Genomic DNA, 19,848 nt, shown 5'->3' on the forward strand with positions numbered 1-19,848 from the left:
ATAATGACACTTCAGGGGAAGAGTAAAACTAAGCACACTGAACATGGAAACACCAGACTTTCAAAATAAAACAGGAAACATTGAGAGACTTAGACATGGCACACAAGCTTGACAACATGAAGCACGCAAACAAGGAACACATGACATATTGACAGAGAAGACAAGAAACTACGAATAAATCAGGAATGATAGAAGAAACAAAACTAGAATGAAACACAACCAAACCCTAAGCACTAAGCATATATTCAGTATAAGAAATCAAAAAATACAAAATGAACTCAAAATGCTGGGTCACAGCAGAAACTCAAATAACCACTTGTTACAACCAAAGTATGAAGCAGAGCATCTCTCTTGCTGACTGTGTGTCAGGGTCTCTGAGTATTGGATCGCAGTTCTAGGTTTTCTGTAAATGATTATTCTGTTAACTTCTGAGAATCATTTCTTTTGAGTTTTGCATTTTTCTAATAATAGTATTTCTTTATGTTTATATTTCTCTGGGTTTAGTTCTTTTGAACATCCAGTTCTGTTAAAAGTTACAGTTTTGGTTTCTATTCAGTTGATTGAGTTTCTATGTATTCCTGCCTCTCATGTGTTCCGTGTCTTTAGTCTCTGTTTTTGTGTTTTGTTACTTCCTGTTTTTATTGTTGTCATCTGGTGTCTTTAGTTTACTTCCTTCTGAGTCATTATGTTAAGTATCCTCAGCTGTGTTCCCACCTGCTACTTTCCCCCTCATTATCTGAGGTGTTGTGTCTACACATGTTATTATGTGTAAACACAACACTGGTTAGGCACCATTTTTATGATTGAATGATTCACGTGTTAAGTGGATGAGACGAATAAATGAAAAACATTCCTCTAAAAATGGACGAAAATGAGTAAAAAATCAGCCAATGCCAAAGAAAATCTTTGAAAGAGTCTCAGAAAGTCTGTTGCTCAAGACCACTTTGAAAAACTTACAAGAAAGTCTAGCTCAGATGAACAAATATCAAAGTAATGAGGGATGGTTCAAGACTTTTGCCCAGTGTTGGGTATAGCAGAAATTACAGACATACATTATAGGTCCCCTTTAAAAAGCATATGAACAGATATCAGACTCCTCATATGTCTCATTATTTATTCATTTTCTTGTGCTAAGAATCCACATCCAGATACTTAAAATAATTCAAATTAACATGCATTAATTAGCCCTTGCTTCTAATGTCTTGGCTTATTGCCTCATTATTTTTGCCTTATTTTTTCACTGACCTTTAAAACAACCACTTACTGCAGCACAGCACTCTTCCACTTCTATAGTGCAGGATTAAACGAGAGGGAGTTGACCTGCATGTCTCCTGTGACTGTCCCCTTCTACTGAGCAAGGACGGGAATGAGCCTCCTTTCTATAATGTCCTGCACGTTCCCTCTTCATTAAACTATGATTCACTTGAACTGAATTACGTATTCAGCCAAAGCTAGAGAATCTATAGTATGGGAATGAGGTGATATTGATTTTCATCCCTTGAGGCTTTTACTTCCTGTTTTGTAAACAAAGAAAAGGCTTCAGCTCTACCAAACGTTCTGTAACGCTACTTTGTCATTTTTTGTCAGACTAATTTTTGATTGGCCGTGGGTGTGTTATTGATAGCGGCAGTCTGATGCGTGAAAAGCACAGCAGCCTTTCTGTCACTATTCCCTCTCGCGCTTTCTTTAAGCTACGGCGGCCTGCATTGCTGTCGCCCTCACGTACAACCATAAATCAGCCATGTAAGAGCTGGGCCCCTCTCTGCCAGGCCCTGCACATTGATTACACTGCACTGGGTAAGTGTAGCGTGATGAAGAGAGAGCCCAATTCAATTAGGCTGCCTTGCTAGACAGAAATACGTAGAATATGTTGGCCTGGATAAAAGGATGTCTTCGAGAGCAACGAGACGAAACTGAGGATAAGGAAAAAGAATTTCAGAGGTGAGGCAGGGATGTCGCTTAGGGAAAGTAATTGGTTTGCTACGATAACCTTCTGCACCTTGGATTGCTTGTGAGTTGATAACTGATGCACATTTTCAAGGGTAGAAGAGAAAGTGATATGTTGATGACAAAAGATTTGTTTTTTATTTCCTGCAACTAACAGCGAATAAACACATTTTAATCAACCTTAGGTCAAAGTCTGCTTGCAAATCTTCTGACTTTGTCGATCCCAATTTGAACAGATTTCAAGAAGATACATTGTAACTTCTTAAGTGAACCCAGCTTTTTTCCTCTTGTACCACCAAGATGATATTTGTGATTTGGAGAGCAGTGCCAAAAACTGCTGGATGAATCATACAATGAAAATTGGCACAAACATTTATTTACCCCTTTGGATTAACTAAAAAGGAAAAGATAAATTATAAATCATTTTTATTAATTACATTTTTTCCATAACTTGTAACCAAATAACTGTGCAGCCATGACCGAAGTATCAAAAACTTCAGTTCCTCAAACTGCTGCTTGAGCTTGGCTCCAAAAGTGAGTCATTTCCCACGGGCCCCCAAGTTAATAGCATATTTACAACATGGCGCAAAAGCTGTTTTTACTTCTTTTGATGGTTTGCCCTTTTATAAAAGCTGAGTGTGTTAAATCTTTATAACTCATCCACCTGGATACTGGAGTTAGGGACATGGTAGGACTGATTGACAGGTGTCCAGATAAGGCAGCTGCATACAGTAAGCGTCTGCTGGCCCATCCAACTATCCCTCCATTTTCTTCTGCTGTTCAAATTCAGGGTAGCATAGGGGACTGGAGTTTTGCTAAGTTAAATTCTAGCCTTTTATTAGTACATTACAAGTCAGCTCATTTGTATTACAGAACTGGACCTCTCAACCATGATTATTTAGAGCACGTTTAATGCAGTTAGTAAAACAAGACTTCTTTTGTGTTTAATTGTACAAACAGTCCATCCTCCAGTTTTGGTAAGGGTGATAGAGTAGAGGCATGAAGACAGGAAAGCTGGAGAAAGACATGCAGCAAATGGACTAAGGCAGGTTTGAACTTGGGTCTCTGGATTAGGCTTACAGTATATGGATCACCTGCTCTACCCTTGGAACTGAACCAGCACCCTCAGTAAGTATTGTTTGTATGCTGTTTGAACTAATTAGCAGTCTGTGCACTTGCACCGTGTTAACCATGCTTGTTAGCATTACCTGATCAGTTCATTTTGTTCCACCCTGACACTATAAAGGTTAAAGGCTCATGTTGGACTGATATTTTCTCATAACACCGTTACTTTGCATTATCCAATAAGTATAATATTAAGTGTATTATTTTATATATTGTATCTATTTTGGACACATCTACTATTTGCCACATAGGTTTTAGCAAATTTTTTACTTTTATTTGCCCGGGTAAATAAAAGTTAAAAAAAAAGTTCACAGGAAACAGTTCAGCAGTTCTAAAACTCTGAATAAAACTTCTGAAGGAAAGTCCAATATTAACCTTGAATGCAGACAGACTTTTTAAAAAATGCACCACACTCTGTCTGAGAGCAGTTCATACATTAACCAAAATAAGAGCAATGGGTGAAAAAAAAAAAAGAAAAGTTGTTGCAGTTTCACTAAAAGCTGAAGGACTGAAACATATGCCACATGATAAAGAGACTAAACACGTATTACCCTAATTGCACTTAAGTGCATTCTTGTATGGGATGATAACTCACGCAAGTCAATACTTAATACACAAATCCATTTCTTTAAAATCATGATGGATCTTTTCAGTTTAGTACATCAGAGTCTGAGAGGTGATTTATGGGACCACAGATGCTTGGATAAGGCCTCTCAATCAGACTGTCTTTGGTAACTCAAGGAGTTAATTCTGGATCAGATCCAGTCTTCATTCACTAAATGTCCAACATCTCTTAATCATTTGACCCACTGTGGTGTCTCCTACGTGGTGACTGCTCAGGCATTTCCAAGCCCATTAACTCAGTTTCAACAATCCCAAGTCTTCCCTTTCAGTAAGCATTCAGAGACAGCTTGGATGCACTTAATTTTGTTCTTGTAATTATAATAAGAGGGATTTATGTGTGTTATAATACCTCTAAAGCTGTTCAATCTGTTTCTCCCTACGTGCTTTTTTTTAATTCACTGCACACACGACGGGTGGAAAGAGGGACATTTATTTCCCAGTGTTGCCACAGTAACAATTCTCTAAGCTAAGAACTTCATCCACCATGTACACGTGACAGCTCAGTCCATTCTGCCCAGCACAGCTTGCTGGCAGACACATATGATACTTATTTTGATTCATTGAAGCAGAGTCATCCAGCCAGTAAACAGATGTCTGGACACAATGTGGTGATGTCGGACAGATGTTCATGCATTTTCATCTTAGCCATGTCCACAGAACAGAGCTGCAACCTGGAAGTGTTGTTTACATACTACTAATGTGCAGAAGACAATAAATTTATATTTATAAGACATGTTTTTGACAACATAATAAAGGACAATAAATGCATCTGCCAAAAGGTTGGCTCTCTTCATTTTATACCTTATCAGTGCTTCACTGATGCTGCATTCAGATTATTAATAACCTTTGTTGGGGGTTTATTTGTATGGGTGGAGCAACTAGCACTTATTCACCTCCCCTTAAAAAAAGCTAGACTTGCTGCTATCGCCAATGGAAATACACTCACTGGCCAGTTCATTAGTTACACCTTGAGAGTACTGGGTTAGACCCCGGTTTTGCCTTTAGGGCTGCCTCAGTCCTTTGTGGCACAGATTCAACAATGTGCTGGAAATATTTCTCAGAGGTTTTGATGCATATTTACACAATAGCATCACACAGTTGCTGCAGATCTGTTGCTGTACATCAAAGACCAATCTCTTGTTTCACCAGATCACAAAGATGCTGTATTGTATTGAGACCTGGTGACTGTGGAGGCCACTTAAGTACAATGAGCTCACTGTGATGTTAAAACTGTGATGCTCTTCTGTATACTTTGAATGTAATGAGTGGTTATTTGAGTTCCTTTTTTCTTCCTATCAGCTCAAAGCAGTCTTGCCAGAGGACTTCTCCTCGCGGATTATTTTTTTCTTTTTTCTTTCTTTTTTTTTTTAGACCTGTTCAAAGTTACTTAAATCATCTGTATTCCCCATTCTAATGCTCAGTTTGAACTTCAGTAGTTCATCGTCACCATGTCTACATGCCTAAATACAATGAGTTGCTGCCATGTGATTGGCTGATTAGATATTGAGCAGTGACTAGTGAGTATAAATGCAATGTGGGAACTGAAACTTAATGTTATTATGTATCCATGCAGAATTCATGATACAGCCTGATACCTGAATAGTTTGACAGCTCTTGGAGGATTTATTTTAAAACTTACCTGTTTTGCAATTTTTTAAATTTAAAAGTAGGTTTGTGATCACTTTGATTGAGAGGGAACTGAAGTCAGCAGCTGTTACCTCCTACCTCTGCTAATCTGCGGAGTCCTTTCTAGCCTTTTGTGGTATTTGTGTCTTTTGAGACAGTTTGATAAAATGATGTATTATGGTGTGCACTGTAGTACAGCCTGTCCAAGAAGTTTGTCCTTGCAATGCAATATATTAATTATTTATATACAGTTATTTATAAACAGTCTGTGGTCATACATGGAGCTTTAGCTGCAAGCTACACCATGCCAACATGTTCAAAATTACATTTTTGACACTTACATGGTTACTTTTGTATCTTAGCGTGCTACCAATTCTTAATTAGCACTAAACAGCTGTGGTCAGTGAGAATATCTTTTTTTGGTGTTATATTGGCCCAAATATTTTCAACAAGTAGAAATGTGACTTGATGAGGATGATGGCAAAAAGAAATTCCAGGGATTATCAGAGTCATTTGGATTCATCATTAGGGATCATGGCCAATCCATCTGGTTGAGATATTCCACAAAATAAGTTACATTCAGTCCTGGGGTAGAAAAGGTCAGGTTAATGGGGTTAATCCTTGAAAGTCTGCACCGATTTTCAGTCGCTGCTGAGAATTTTTTTCCCAGCAAACTTTCAGGTGGGTGTTACCGTCCATCGAGTCTTTCTGCTAAAGTGGATGAAAGGTGAACACTGACCTGGAGTCTAAAAGTGGTAGTGTTGACCTTTTTCAACATTTTGAACATCTATAAAACAAAGTCTATATTCAGAATATGGACTGCTCTTATCTCACTGCTGACAAAATGTTTCTATTGAGCCTTAAAAGTACAGAAAAAAATCAAAGTGTGTAGATATAATTTGTGAAATAAGAACGAACTACTAAATGTATTAAGCAGGCATGCATTAAAGCATGACATATAGACATTTTCAGTTACAAAAATAATGGGACTCTGTATTTCAAAAGCATAATTTAGTGCTTATCAGCTGTTTTGGAGTTTTGGAAACTTGCTCTGTCTTTGAAAATGTTTTTAATTATGCAGTAATATCACTCAAACAGAATTTTTAAGTCCAATCCTAATTAGCCTCACTATTGTATCTGAGATATCTTTGCATAATATACAGTGAGCGACTCAGCTGTGGAAGGAAAATTCTGCCTAGTTTATGTCTGAAGTAAACTGCTGGTGTAAACAAACCTTTGACAGGATTAAATGGCTTTACAAATTTATCTAGTCTTAAAAGAGGGGTTAGAATCATTCCAGAAATAAGGGGTCTTCACTGTGCAACACTTGCAACATCGATCCAAAACACTTGCATCCCCAAGCTGTTAATAGGATAAGATAATTCCGCTGATCCTGCTTAAACAAATCACACTTAACAAGCGACTTTTACAACTCATTTAATAAGTAGTTACCTAAGAGGGAATACTTGTTTTTCTCATGTTTACAAGAAACATAGATAGAGTGATAGCTCAGTGCAAAGCTGGACAGATAAATACTGCTTTGGGACTGAGCCATTTGGAAACAAAACAATAAGGCAGGGAGGGGGTTGAGAGTGCCCGAGTGCCGGGCTAAGGATCCTGCACTGATCAGCGCTGCATGATGCAGAAAACAGATGAGAAAGAGGAGGAGGAGGAGAGGAAGGAGGAGCGAACTGGGGACAGACTGGCTGAGGCTCGCAGCTCTCAGTCTCTTCTCTGTGCTTCGCCAAGCAGCTTCTCTGTGCTTTCCTCTTTCTCTCTCGCCCACATCGGCTTTAATATTCTTCTTGCCTGAGCTTACAAGAGGAAACGTAGCAGCAGAGGGGCTCGGTCACTCGCTCGCACCAACTTCGCCCACGCCATGCTGCCCTGGAGAAGGAATAAGTTTGTTCTGGTGGAGGATGAGGCGAAGAGTAAACCCAAGAGCCTGGGGACTGGACTGACCTACCACTCCATCCTCTCTTCTCTCCTGCGCTCCTGTCCTGACTTGCTACCTGACTGCCCCTTTGACTGGGTGGGTAGCATCTTCCACACAAAACGGCAAAAGGTTGAACTGAATAAAGAGGAGCCGGTTTATAATGTGCGCTACTTGGGAAGTGTGGTCACCATTACGGCAAAGGGAGATGGCTGCACCCAGGAGGCGGTGGCCAAAATCTGGGCAAGGAGCAACTATGGGGACCAGAGTGTCAAGATGAGGTTAACAGTGGGACCACAAGGGATCCGGATGAGTGCCGACAAATCCGGGAAAAAGAAACCCATCCATCTTTACTCCCTGAACAGGATCACTTATTGCACCGCTGACCCGTGCCGGCCCAAGATCCTGGCTTGGATTTATAGGCACCAGGTCAAGAACATGGCGGTGGTGCTCCGATGTCACGCAGTCCTGGTTAGTAAGTCGGAGAAGGCCCAGGCAATCGCCCACAGCCTCTACCAGAATGCCACCTCCGCCTTCAGCGAGTTCAAGCGGCTGAAACGTCAGAGTGATTTCCGGCACTGCCAGCAGCAGCTGCTCGGTGAGGAGGCAGTGCCCCTGATGCCTCTGAGGAGGCTGCTGAACGGGCAGTGCCACTACAGACCGCCTGCCAACAACCCCGGGACTGCCACCCGTCTCTGCTCCATCACAGAGGAAGAAGAAGAGGAGGAGGAATGTGAGAAGGAGAGCAAAGATAGAAAGGAAGAGGTGAAGGAAGCGGAGGAGGATGTAGAGGAGCAGCAAGACAAACAGAAGGTTTTAACGACAAACACAGACCCGACTCAGTTATTATCAAAGTTGGACATTGGGGATATTGCCCGACTGGAGCAGTGCCAAATCAACTTTGTCAGTGACAGCAACAACAATACATTTACCTTTATAACCTCTCTGGTGTGACTGTAACACAGTTCAATGACACATTCCTCTCTCTGCCCTTCACCGGTACCCCACTCAGGCTCCCTCCTGCCCCAACCATGTAACTCGAAGTGTTTACCAGAAACTTCTCCAACTTACCGGGTGGACAAGAAGAGGCAGACGATCGTTTTGTGGGAGTAATTCCTACTTTGCCCGGATGCCTCAGATTCGAGCTTGACTGTAGCAGTTTGGGAAACTGCGTGTTTACACAGGAGGGCTGGTGATGCACAGACTAACAGCAGCACAATGACAAATGAGGACACTGGGTTCAGAAAACACGGGAGTGCTGAGAGACGCTGAGATCGCTGACATATGTGTCACATATTGATTGCAGCACCGATCAGGATGTAATTAGTAGACCTCTGTCTCTTATTTTTGTGAGTATGTTTCAAGCCTCGTTTGTAAACAGGGTCATTTTTTTGGACTGACTTGTGATATTTTTCAGGGAGGTTCTTTGTAAATTTGTGTAACTTTTCTAAAATGACAATCCTCATTGAAATGACTCGCAGACTGACCTTTCCGAGCGAAGAAGTTTATTACGGTTTTACTAATGATAGCAGCCGACTAATGAATAAGGCTATAATTTAGGAGGCAAGCCATTGAGTCGACATGTTTATTGCTGCCATTTGTTAAGGTCCTTATCATTTATGCATGACAAGTCAGCAGTAACCTTTTTCATGCTGAGCTATTGTCTTTTTTCTCATGACATCTTTGATCCTTGGGCTTTTAAAATGAACACTGTGATAAATGTGTGACCAGGGACTATTACATAACTGTTCATGCAGCATTGATTAATTCTTATAATGCATCTTTTAAAATATATATTTATGATTTGCTAAAGCAAAAACAAACTGTTTGCCACTGCTCTGCCCGTCTTAGTTTTGCTAATGCAGTTTTTCCATGAGCCCTTGCAAAAATGCAAATGACCCTCACTATTGAACACAAGTGTTTGAAATATGACTGTAGCTGATTTCCTGTTAATATCTGTGCTACTGTCCCAAGATGCATTGTGATTACTATGAGATGAAGCTATTTATTTTCCAAATATGATGAATAAAAATTACCCTTGCTTGGGTTTCCTTCTTGAATCTCAGGAGGAGTGTATTTCAAGATGGTATCAAAGAGATGATCAAATGAATGCAACAGCTCTGCACTCCACTAGTGTACATTTGCATGTTTGTGATGTGAAAATATGTCTAACTGTCACGTCAAACACAAGAGAACAGCCTATTTACATCAGACTAATCTGCATCCTCAGCTTTCAAACTGTATAGAAGGATAAATAAATATTTTTGCCACAGAAAAGACACTAAAATGTCAACTTTCAGCTGTCAGTTTCATTAGATGTTAATGTGGTTTGATAAATTTCTGCAAGCCTCGCAGTGGCTCTGCATCACTTAACCCTAAGGGGAGCAATTAATCAGCAGGTTGAATTGTTCAGAAAAGGAACATAAAGCACCTGCCTCGACAGGACGGCTGTCAGGCTCCGACAGTAACGAGTGATCCAAAACGGGGACCAGGAAGTTGACTTACTAATCAAGCTGCCAAATACTGCTGCCAAAATCAGCTATTTCTAATGAAGGCAGAGAGTTTAACCGGGTTTACTGGGATGATATGTAACTATACCATGTTTGGATTATATCACCATAAAAATAATAAATATATTAATGTTGAAAAGCTAGTAACAGTTAAACAATTCATGAATTCATGTCAGGTATCAAACATCAAAAGCCGTTTGAGCTGACTTTTCTCATTAGAGATTCTACTTTTGAAGAGGAATAGCTTCGACTTTATTGCTGCATGAGAAAGCAAAACCATTTGGAGTTGGGTTGAATTACTGAGACGGATTGCTCTGAGGGGAAACCTTCAGCTGGAACATTTGAGATCAATAATTTTCTTTTCTTGAAATGAACTACCTCGGAAATAGAAGATGATCTCATGTCAGGAGATGGAAGATAAAGGATTCATTTGTCCTTGCAACAAATCCATTCATAGGAGAGATTACGGAATACTTTCATTTATGTGATTTTTTCCCTGCATTTTAATCCTCAGACACACAAAATACAATGCAATAAAGTCACACTGACATTCTGCTATTTTAACATGGGGTGGTTAAGCAGAGGAACCACTGTGTTTTTATGCAAACATAACTCTTGTCAGGCAAACATGAGAGAGGGAGCAGATGGCAGCAGCAAGGTGCACGCTGAGCTTTATCACACTCGTCTTCCAGAATAACAAGGGCTCAAGCCCATATCCGGAGCTTGTTATGTTTTGTCACATCGTCAGCCGCAGGAGATGCTCTTTAAAAACATAAAATCTAATCAAACCCAGCAGACCTGGGCCTGTCAAGTATTACGTATAACCAAGCTGTGCCATTTTACAGCAGGGTGTCTGAGGAGATCCAAATAGCTGCTTCCGCCTGCACACATCTGTTCTTAGTCTTTCTCATCCTCATGCAGTGTCTGTGAGGCAAACACAAAGGTGTGTGACAGTACCACAGGCCTGCACGTCTCCACTACGACGAGGAGGAACAGAGGAATAAAATATTGTGTCCCAAAGTAGCTGGCGGCAGGCAGCAGTCCATTTTATTCCAGGGAGCAATGTACAAAAAAACCTCCCAAAAAATAACCACACACACACACACAGCTTCCCCAAGAGCATGACAAAGAGGAAGAACAGTCCACAAAGCCCAAGGAAGGACACTGTGAATCACTGAGTCTTTGGCCAGTACTGGGAGATATGGGCAATAATGAAACTTTATGAAATATAGCTGTAGGCAGCAGTGAGGAGGGCCAAGCAGTTCAGCAGGGCACAGTCACTATGGCAACTTTTTCTGATCGTGTTAAAAGCATGTCTGTAAGCACTGACAAGAAAACCATGGACTGGTGCTGGCATGAGGTCACCCAGTCATTTTGGGACTCTGCATTTTGTAGTCTCAGTGTTACCAATTTATGGTGGCAAAGGTGACTGTGGTTTGACAAAAGGGTGGAGTGGAGTTATCAGATAACACTTGCAAGCTTAGTTAGCAAGCAACATCCACGAAACGTACACATAGAAGCACCTACTTGCTAATTAGTAACACACCACAACTGAGGCACAAGCTTCTTGGATGGGCTGTACCATATCACACTCCAGAGGCAACATAAACATGGTTGAGTGGTCCAGTTCATTAAGCTGAATTTGACTGGCTACCAGTGCTGTGCATACCGCAAGTAAATGCAGGGGCAGTATTGCCAATGCCAACACTGATACTGATAGTGTTAATGTATAAAGGCCGCTTATGCAGTGGAGATTGTTGTTTTATCACTTATGAAATGAATGATCATGATTTCGCAAATTATGAAGTTTATTGGTGTAATTTTTACTTTCCAAAATAATTAGTTAACATAATAAAAGGCACCATTCAGCTTTTCATGTATTTTGAAACTTCTGTTTTTGGATATCTTGTGCCTGCCTGTAAAGGGTCAGCATCTGAGTTTTAAATGTACTGTAGGTTAAAAAACAAACAAACAGAAATAGACAGACTAAACAAAAAGGTTTGGACTTTTTTCATAGTACATTTTGAGGTATATCTTTTTTTATTTCCAAAAAAATGATTCCTTTAACACGAGTCAGTGGGCTACATACTGAACTTAGAGGGTAGCAACAAAATATCGATACTATCACACTAGTATCGATCCAATCTGATACCAGAATTGGCATTAATACTATCGATATTTGAATTGTTCCTCCCACTTCTACTGGTTAAGCCTATATAGACATGTATGGGCTTCAGCTTCCCGTGTCAAGGCACCTCGCAATCAAAGCAAACACACCTTAAGCCAAAAGAAAATTGAAACAGGTAATTATAAAACATTCTCGTACTGTTCGCTTGTTATTGTGGGGTTCTTTGTACCCAGTTATAAATACTTTTAATGATGATAATTCTACTTTTGAAAACAGTGATCTGCAGGAATTAGCTAAATTTTGAGTTTTAGCATTTCTCTGTTGGCTGCATTTTAAAAACTTATTTCTAGTCCTAATGTTGCTCCTTGGTAGAAAAAATAATAGTATTTCAACAAAATGCAAATTAAACTAATTTGGGGGGCCAGTCTTAACAAGTAGTGCAGATATGTGCCAATTTGGGGAAAAATAAATAAACTTTGTGAAAACTTTGAAAGTTTTTTTCAATCCTGTGTGGTGAAAATTGATATAAGACACAAATAGATCTGTGCACACCTCCAATTTTGACCCTTTGGTTGCACTAGATTGCTTGGTGAAAAGAATGAGGGCATTGACCCAATTTATTGTGCCAAGTTAGTCTTAAAGACTTTACTCTGTCCAGTTTCACAAAAAGGCACCTTTAAAAGTACCATCTGAATCTCAGTTATCTATTAATATCATCAGATTTCCTTTGACCTTTCTCACAGCTATGACGTTTGAAGAAATGTTGCATCACGCTGTTCCAATACATTAGTTGCAGCTATCTTATTAAAATGAACTTGATTAAAGGAAACATGAAGACAACTTTAAATCACATCATATTTTCCATGCAAAAGTCTCTCTCCAAGATCCCAAAGTATTTCACCTTGTGATTTGTTTTGATTAATAAAAACCTGACTGCAGTATTTCCTCTGGCAAAACTAAAAGACACCATTGAAAGTAACATTTCACAAAACATATTTTCTTACTGGATTCATTACTGTCTCTTGAGACGGGTGAGTGGAAACAGCCACAGGTACCTTTTTTGCTTGGTGAAGACCTCAGCTGTGGTGGGTGTTTGTTTTCCCAGGTAGATAGAACAAAAATGACATCTATCCACACTCAAAACCAAAACTCAATAAGTGACAAGTGAAGTGCTGTCAAATAGCATTTTTCAGTTCTATGAGAGAAAAGACCTGAAAAAAGTGTTATTTTTTGCAGTTAAACTGCAGTGTATGCTTGCTTGCCAGAGCTTCCCTCTGAGACCCGTGGATGTATTAAACAGAGCCTCACCAGCCAAATGTTTTCCAGTTACTGGGTTTGCTCCCATGGTTTCCAGTCCACTGCACAAATGCTTTAGCATTTTCCTGAATATAAAACTCATTTTACAGGCACTGGGGAGGTTTTACAAATATGCAACTCTGTGGATTAAAAATTCATAGCAAAAATTGTTAAGAGACATACCAAAACCAATGGGAAAACTTTTTTTTGTGGTCACTGGGACACACTGTGTACCACTGATCTCCACTTCTTTCAGTACATCTGTGATAACAGATTCATGCAACGATTAGTAAAAATCCCTTCCTCATTTGCTGTTGTTTTCATTTCTACAGCTGTTTCTTTGCCTGATCATGAACATATTGGTGCTCATAACTAAACAACCCATGCCGCTCCAGAGACCGCGCCTTATTATCTGCTGCTGTCATTCTGCAGTTGCAGGGAGTTTACAAGTTCAAATGATCACAGCTAACAAGCATCATTTTCCCTACTGTGCATATCTTATAACACCTTCTGAGAAAAAGAGTTGCACATCTAGCAAGTTTCAGATGAGATGTGGTGGGTTTTGCTGCTCAGCATCACTGTCAGTATCACACTGAAGCTCTCAAACAACAAAAATGCACTGCAAGATGCACATTCAGGAATTTTCTTATAACTGCAATGCTTTGTGTTTAATATTACAAGATACAACTGCCCCACAAGATCCTAAAGTGAACCAGAACTTGGTAGAATAAACTATCAAATAATCTCTTGAAACCACCACAACTGTTGTTCTTGAGTATAAACGGTCTCCTGGGAAAACAACATAAAAAACCCAAAAAACCTGGAGTGTCAGTGAGGAGACCTGTACAACTATTTAATTCAGGAATGCAGGGATTCATTTAGGCCATGTAATACCTATAGTTTTATAGTTTTCCCTCAAAAAATATAATCAACAATAATATCTTTGTCATTTCACATGGACAATAAAATTGGATACAACTATATCATTGCAAGGTCAAAAGAGGTTTAAAAGTGTGACCATAGAATATGTATAAAAAGTCTAAAAAATATACAAGTCTCTAAAAGTAATTATAAAAAACACATTATACCACATATATAGCATATTTCATATTCAACAATTCTAAAAACAAACATTTTGTCTCAAGAAATGTGGCCAAATGCACATCACGGACTATAAATGCTGTCTATTTTTTTCTCTAGAAGGGTGTTTTCTTTTTCATTTTTCCCAGATTCATGGCCATGTGTGTGCTTTGCTGCTCCTGCCTGCACTTCTTTATTGAAACTCAGGCTTCCTAACACCGTTCCACTATTAAACTCATTAACATGACATTTGCAATATTGGAAAAATTGCCCCTTTAAGATTATGTTTAATAATGTTACACAAAGGAGAAACAACACTGGGGAATGTAATAATAACCCTGTCACACACCACCTGACGTCTTTATACCACACAGTCGCAGGAATGCAGGAAGGTTGCACAAATTACTCGTGCACTGACGTCACAGGAGAGCCATTACAAGGACTAATTATGAAATCAATAACCCAGGAGCATAGGTTTGTGCTTCTAAAGTGTTCTTTTATGGCACCCAATTTGAGGCCGTGCTGCTTACGTCCTTGCAGGATCTGCAATTGCTTTGGAGTCATTGTGATTGTGCGTCTACTGCTTCACTGATTGCAATAGTGAGATCGAGTTACATGCTGCGTCAGTCTTGTATTACGCCTGTGATGTACGCTGTTTGAGTTGCATCGTGACATCAGCGGCAATCACAGAAAAACAGTTTTGGAAAGAGTGAAATAAAAAAAAGGTATTTGAAGGAATATTTTAATATTCTGAGAAATCCACTAATATACTTCACAAGACAGGTGAAAATATCAATATTAGAGTGAATTAGCAGCAGGGAATTCAGGCTAAAAGTCTTTGAAAAGTTACCTCAGAAAAAAAGAAACAGATGGGCAGATGAACTGATCGGCATGTTTGCATTTATTTCTAAACTGGGTGTTATAACTCACATATTTTGCAGTACCATATGTAACTTAATTTTGGGGTTTTTCCCATTTTAATGAGAAACAGATTAAATAATATTTTTCACTTATTTCTAAAAATTAGTTTGAGTACACAAACAGGCTTCTAGCAATCTAATCCTTTAACATTAAAAGGCACAGAACAGAAGTCTCACATTAAACTAAATGTTGCACGCAGTTTAGTGATGAATATGTTTTCAGTGCTGGGCTAGAGGTATTCAGTGTAATATTTTAGTCAAATAAATGGATCCCTCCAGTCATAAAAGATAGGTGAAGCTTCCTGCTTTGAAAAGTGAGCCAGTCTAGAATTGCCTTAAACTGCCTTTCTACTGCCCAGCAGAGGATTTGCAAAAAATAAATTAGATTGTGTAGCAGTCTATTAGAAATTCTCCCTTCTGCTTACTTATTTGTGACTTCAGCAAACATTTCCACGATGATCTGAATCTCTAGTTTCAAGTCTTACTTTTTTCATTTGAATATTATAGTCACATTTATAGCCATAAAGGAGGAGACACAGAGTATGTTTTATGGTGCGCCTGCCTTGTGATTGACAATTTACCACACATGCCTTCAGAGTCGTCAGTTTCTCAAACTGATTTAGCCCTCGCTCAAAGTTTGAGGTTCAAAGAATAAGCTGTGATAAAAATGCTTTGCACTCAGAATTCACACCCTTTGCAGGTCTGACATGTGCTTTGTACTCTCTGTAAAGCAGGGCAAAAAAGCTGTGTGACACACAAGTAGAGCGTCTGTTTGCCAGTTTGTTTTAGTGCTTACAAACTTAGAATTTGGTATTTTGTAAAATTTCTGTCATCTGTAATCAAAAGGATAAAAGGAAGTTGTTCCTCCCCACCGTCACTGAGGGCTTGCTCATGTGGGACTGTTGGATTTGCTCTCTAATCTTTACGACCCAGAGTGCCTTGAAATGACTGTTATGCACTGAACTCAATATACTCTCCTTCTCTCCATTGCTCCCAGCTGTAAGGGGTTGCCACATTTGATCATCTACCTCCATCTGAACCTATAGATTCCTCTTCAGTCACACCAAACCTCTGCATGTCACTACATCCATGAACCTTCTCTTCAATCTTTCACTTTTCCTTCTTCCTGGCAGCTTAATATGCAAGGCCCTTTGCCCAGCATATCCACTATCCCTCCCCTCCACATGTCCAAACCACCTCAGCGAAGCCTCTCTAACTTTGTCTTCATAACGCTCGACCTGAGCTGTCCCTCCGATATATCCATTTCGACTCCTGCCCATCTTTTTGTTAGTGCCTCCCAGACATACATCATAGCAGGTCTATCATCTTGTAAACCTTATTTTTCACTCTTGCTGCTGTCCTCCCACCAAAAATCACCCCTGACACTCATCTCCACCCACTCCACCCTGTCAGCACTTTCTTCTATACCTGCCTTGTGCATAGTCTGTTGCTTTTGATGTTTGAACTCAGGTTCTTAAACTCATTTACCTTCACAATCTCTACCCATGCATGCTGAGCTTTTCACATGTCTCTGTCATTTATTTTCTTTCTAGTGCATACCTCCACCTCTCCAGGGACTCTTCCACCCACTCCAACTCTCACTACAGATTGTCGTCTGCAAACATCATAGTCTGTCAAGACCTGCCTGACCTCACCTGTCAACCTGTCCAGCCCATCACCACCACCGCAAACAAAAAAGGGGCTCAGAGTCGATCGCTAAAGTAATCCCACCGCCATCTTGAGCCCATCTGTCACTCCTACCACACACCTCACTACTGTGTGGCTGTCCCCATGCAATCACTAAACACTACACTACAATATACACTCACTAACAGTTTATTAGGTACACCCGTTCAACTGCTTCCTTTAAATGCAAATATAATCAAGATGACCTGTTGAAGTTCAAACTGAGCATCAGAATTGGTGGGAAAAAAGAATTTAAGTAAATCAGAGGTTGTTGGTTAGAGGAAAATGGCCAGACTGTTTGGGCTCATGGAAAGCTCAAATATAGATAAATCTCTAAATGCAAAACATTTTCAACATTTAAGAAGATGAGCTACAGCAGCAGAAGACCACACTGGGTGCAGATCCTGTTAGCTAAGTGTCCCGGTACTGGGTGTAATTGTAGTTTAAGTTATATTCTTGGATTTGTTGTTTTTCATGGTTTTGGTTCTCTTTATTGTTTTCTGTTTGTGTTATAGTTAATCTTCCTAGTCTTTATTTTTCTGTCACGGTGCCTTCCCTGTGTTCCACAGTTAGTTATTCTTGTCTCCGTATTTCTGGTTCCCTAGTCTGTCATGGCTCCATGTCACAGTGTCAAGTCCACGTCTTTGTGCATGTTTCTTCTTTCCTGTTTTACTCTGACAGTCTCGCATCCCATGCTCAGTGTTTTCAGTTTTGCTTCCTCCCTGTCTTTTTTATTCCCTCGTTACTCCCTTGTGTATTTGAGCCCTGTGTTTTCCTCTGTCTGTTGTTGTGTTGTCACCCCACATTGCTGTGTGTTTCTCTGTGCTCCTAGTTTCCCTTGTTGTTTCTTGTCAGCTCCTAGTTTCTAGTTTCCTTGTTTCCTAAGTTGTTAGTTTCCTAGTTTCTAGTGTTTTAGGTTTTCTTTTCTTTTCAACTGTTTGTATTACCTGAGTTTTGTTACAGCATTAAAGCTGCCTCCCTGAGTTCACTCCTTTGTTGTTCGTGAGTCCTGCATTTGGATCCTTCATCCTGTCTGTCACACAGCACTAAATGTGACACTGAGAACAGAAAGATAAGGTTACAGTACACATGGGCTCACATTTCCAGCACCTTGTTGAATCTGTGCAAAAAAGAATTAAGGCAGCTCTGCAAAACAGCAGTAGGAAGGTGTAACTAAACAAAGAGCATGTATAAATACAATTTAATAGAATGGAGAGAAGAAAATGCTCATTGTATACTATTACACCTCTACTTTGGGCCTTGGTATTGTTTTATTTTGCTTCCAACACATTTACGCCATGCTACACTGCATCTCCTGACTGTATTGGTAACAAACAAAGGTAACACTATATAATATGACCCGGAATCTAACACTGGGCAAACATTTTTAGAGCTGATTTCCTTTTTTCTGTCTACTTTAACTGGCTGCTGGTAGTATAGCGTATTAATCATTTTTGAAAAACTTTTTCTTAAAGAAGCATGTTAGGGAGAGTTTACCGTCAATCAAATTGAGTCTGCTGCATTTCTCACGTCTTTCCTTTTATGTTTCCTACCTCTGATTATTAACATTGACCAAGAATTAAAGATCATGTGAACTTTCTGCAGAGGTAGAATATTCCAGTCATGTTATTTGTTCGTCTTCTAAAGGCATTTTATATTTAGCTCTTAGAAAACACTAGGGGGCAACAGGAAAGTAATGCACTGCAATTATCATCAAACTCACCGCTATTTGCAGGAACAGCGGAGGTGTACTTGTCATTATACCTGTGGCTCTCCGAGTTCAGTCTGATGCAGCATTTTTAGCTCTTTGATGTCTCAGTGAAAGGCATGACTAATGTAATGACCCAGCAGAAGCACAGTGGAGAAAGTTTTATGAAACAGAAAGAAACAAGGCTCTATCAGAAGGAAGAAAACATCCCTATTTACCCCTGAAGCATTTTGGTGGACGGTGAAGAGGCAATCAGTCCAACATCCGTTTGTTTCCCAGTTTTCTATTACCTAGGGAATGGAGAAACAAGGCACGAGAGAGCAATCACTTAGGCACATATGCACACACACAGCCGGACACACACAAGCAGTCATGAAAGAAACTGGGCCAAGACACAAACAAATGCACATAGAAGGCTGAGGGCATTTCATTTAAGTAGACAGTGTTTGAGGATGAGATAAGGCTTTTTTTTGTCTATTTGATGATCTACAGAGAGTGGCAGGTGGATAAAAGGGGCAGTGGAGTGTGTGGATTTGGCCGGCATGTGAGTGGGTTGGCACATGACACAGGAGCCAGTTTATGGATATAAGCCAGCCATGGCCACAGTACCTGAATAAACAAGGATGCACAAAAACAAACAGGCTGGACCTCTGCAGCCTATTAGAGAGGACACTCCAGGGGTACAGATTTATTTTCGGCATCACTACACTGATGATCAAATTTCAGCATCAGTAACTGATGACTGATTTTTATTCATTTATCCCATTAAAGAAAAAAACCCACAAACACTATACACAACTAGAGAAAACAAACGTATGGATTTGTGAGTACAGGTGTAACATGAAGTTTATTCATGCATTTTATCTGAATATATTGAATGGAATGCATAAATTAGTAACACTCTCAGTAGAAAGACGTAAAAGTGTCCCTTAAATAATTAGAGCACTTCAGTTGCTGGATGTAATTGATGAAATCTAAATGTATTTAATTATATTTTTAAGTGGTCAGTTTAGGCTGTTTTTCCCTTTTTAAACTCGCTGACATTTTAATCAACTGCATGAAAAAGTGGCCTCGATCTAATGAGGCCTAATTGTTAAGCTAACAATGAAGCAAACATCATTTGATTATGTTGTGCTCTGCAAGTACTGCCTTAACTGGATTATAATACATAATAACATTTTATTATTAAAAAGAGAGGCATGACTACAATTTTTGACTCGTTGTTGTTGTTGACATGTACAGTCGACATCAGCGTGCTTGTCTTT

The 19,848-nt window shown here is 39.6% G+C and overlaps 1 protein-coding gene across 1 annotated transcript; it reads left to right on the plus strand.

Annotated features, from left to right (window-relative positions):
• Positions 1 to 7,000: 7,000 nt before the first annotated feature.
• fam43b (family with sequence similarity 43 member B) lies at positions 7,001 to 9,315 on the plus strand. The gene has a single exon (XM_063463940.1). The coding sequence runs from the start codon at positions 7,202 to 7,204 to the stop codon at positions 8,207 to 8,209; it is 1,008 nt and encodes a 335-aa protein (XP_063320010.1). The 5' UTR covers positions 7,001 to 7,201; the 3' UTR covers positions 8,210 to 9,315.
• The last annotated feature ends 10,533 nt before the right edge of the window (positions 9,316 to 19,848 follow it).

Source organism: Pelmatolapia mariae, linkage group LG20 (assembly GCF_036321145.2).
Source record: "Pelmatolapia mariae isolate MD_Pm_ZW linkage group LG20, Pm_UMD_F_2, whole genome shotgun sequence".
NCBI lineage: Eukaryota > Metazoa > Chordata > Actinopteri > Cichliformes > Cichlidae > Pelmatolapia > Pelmatolapia mariae.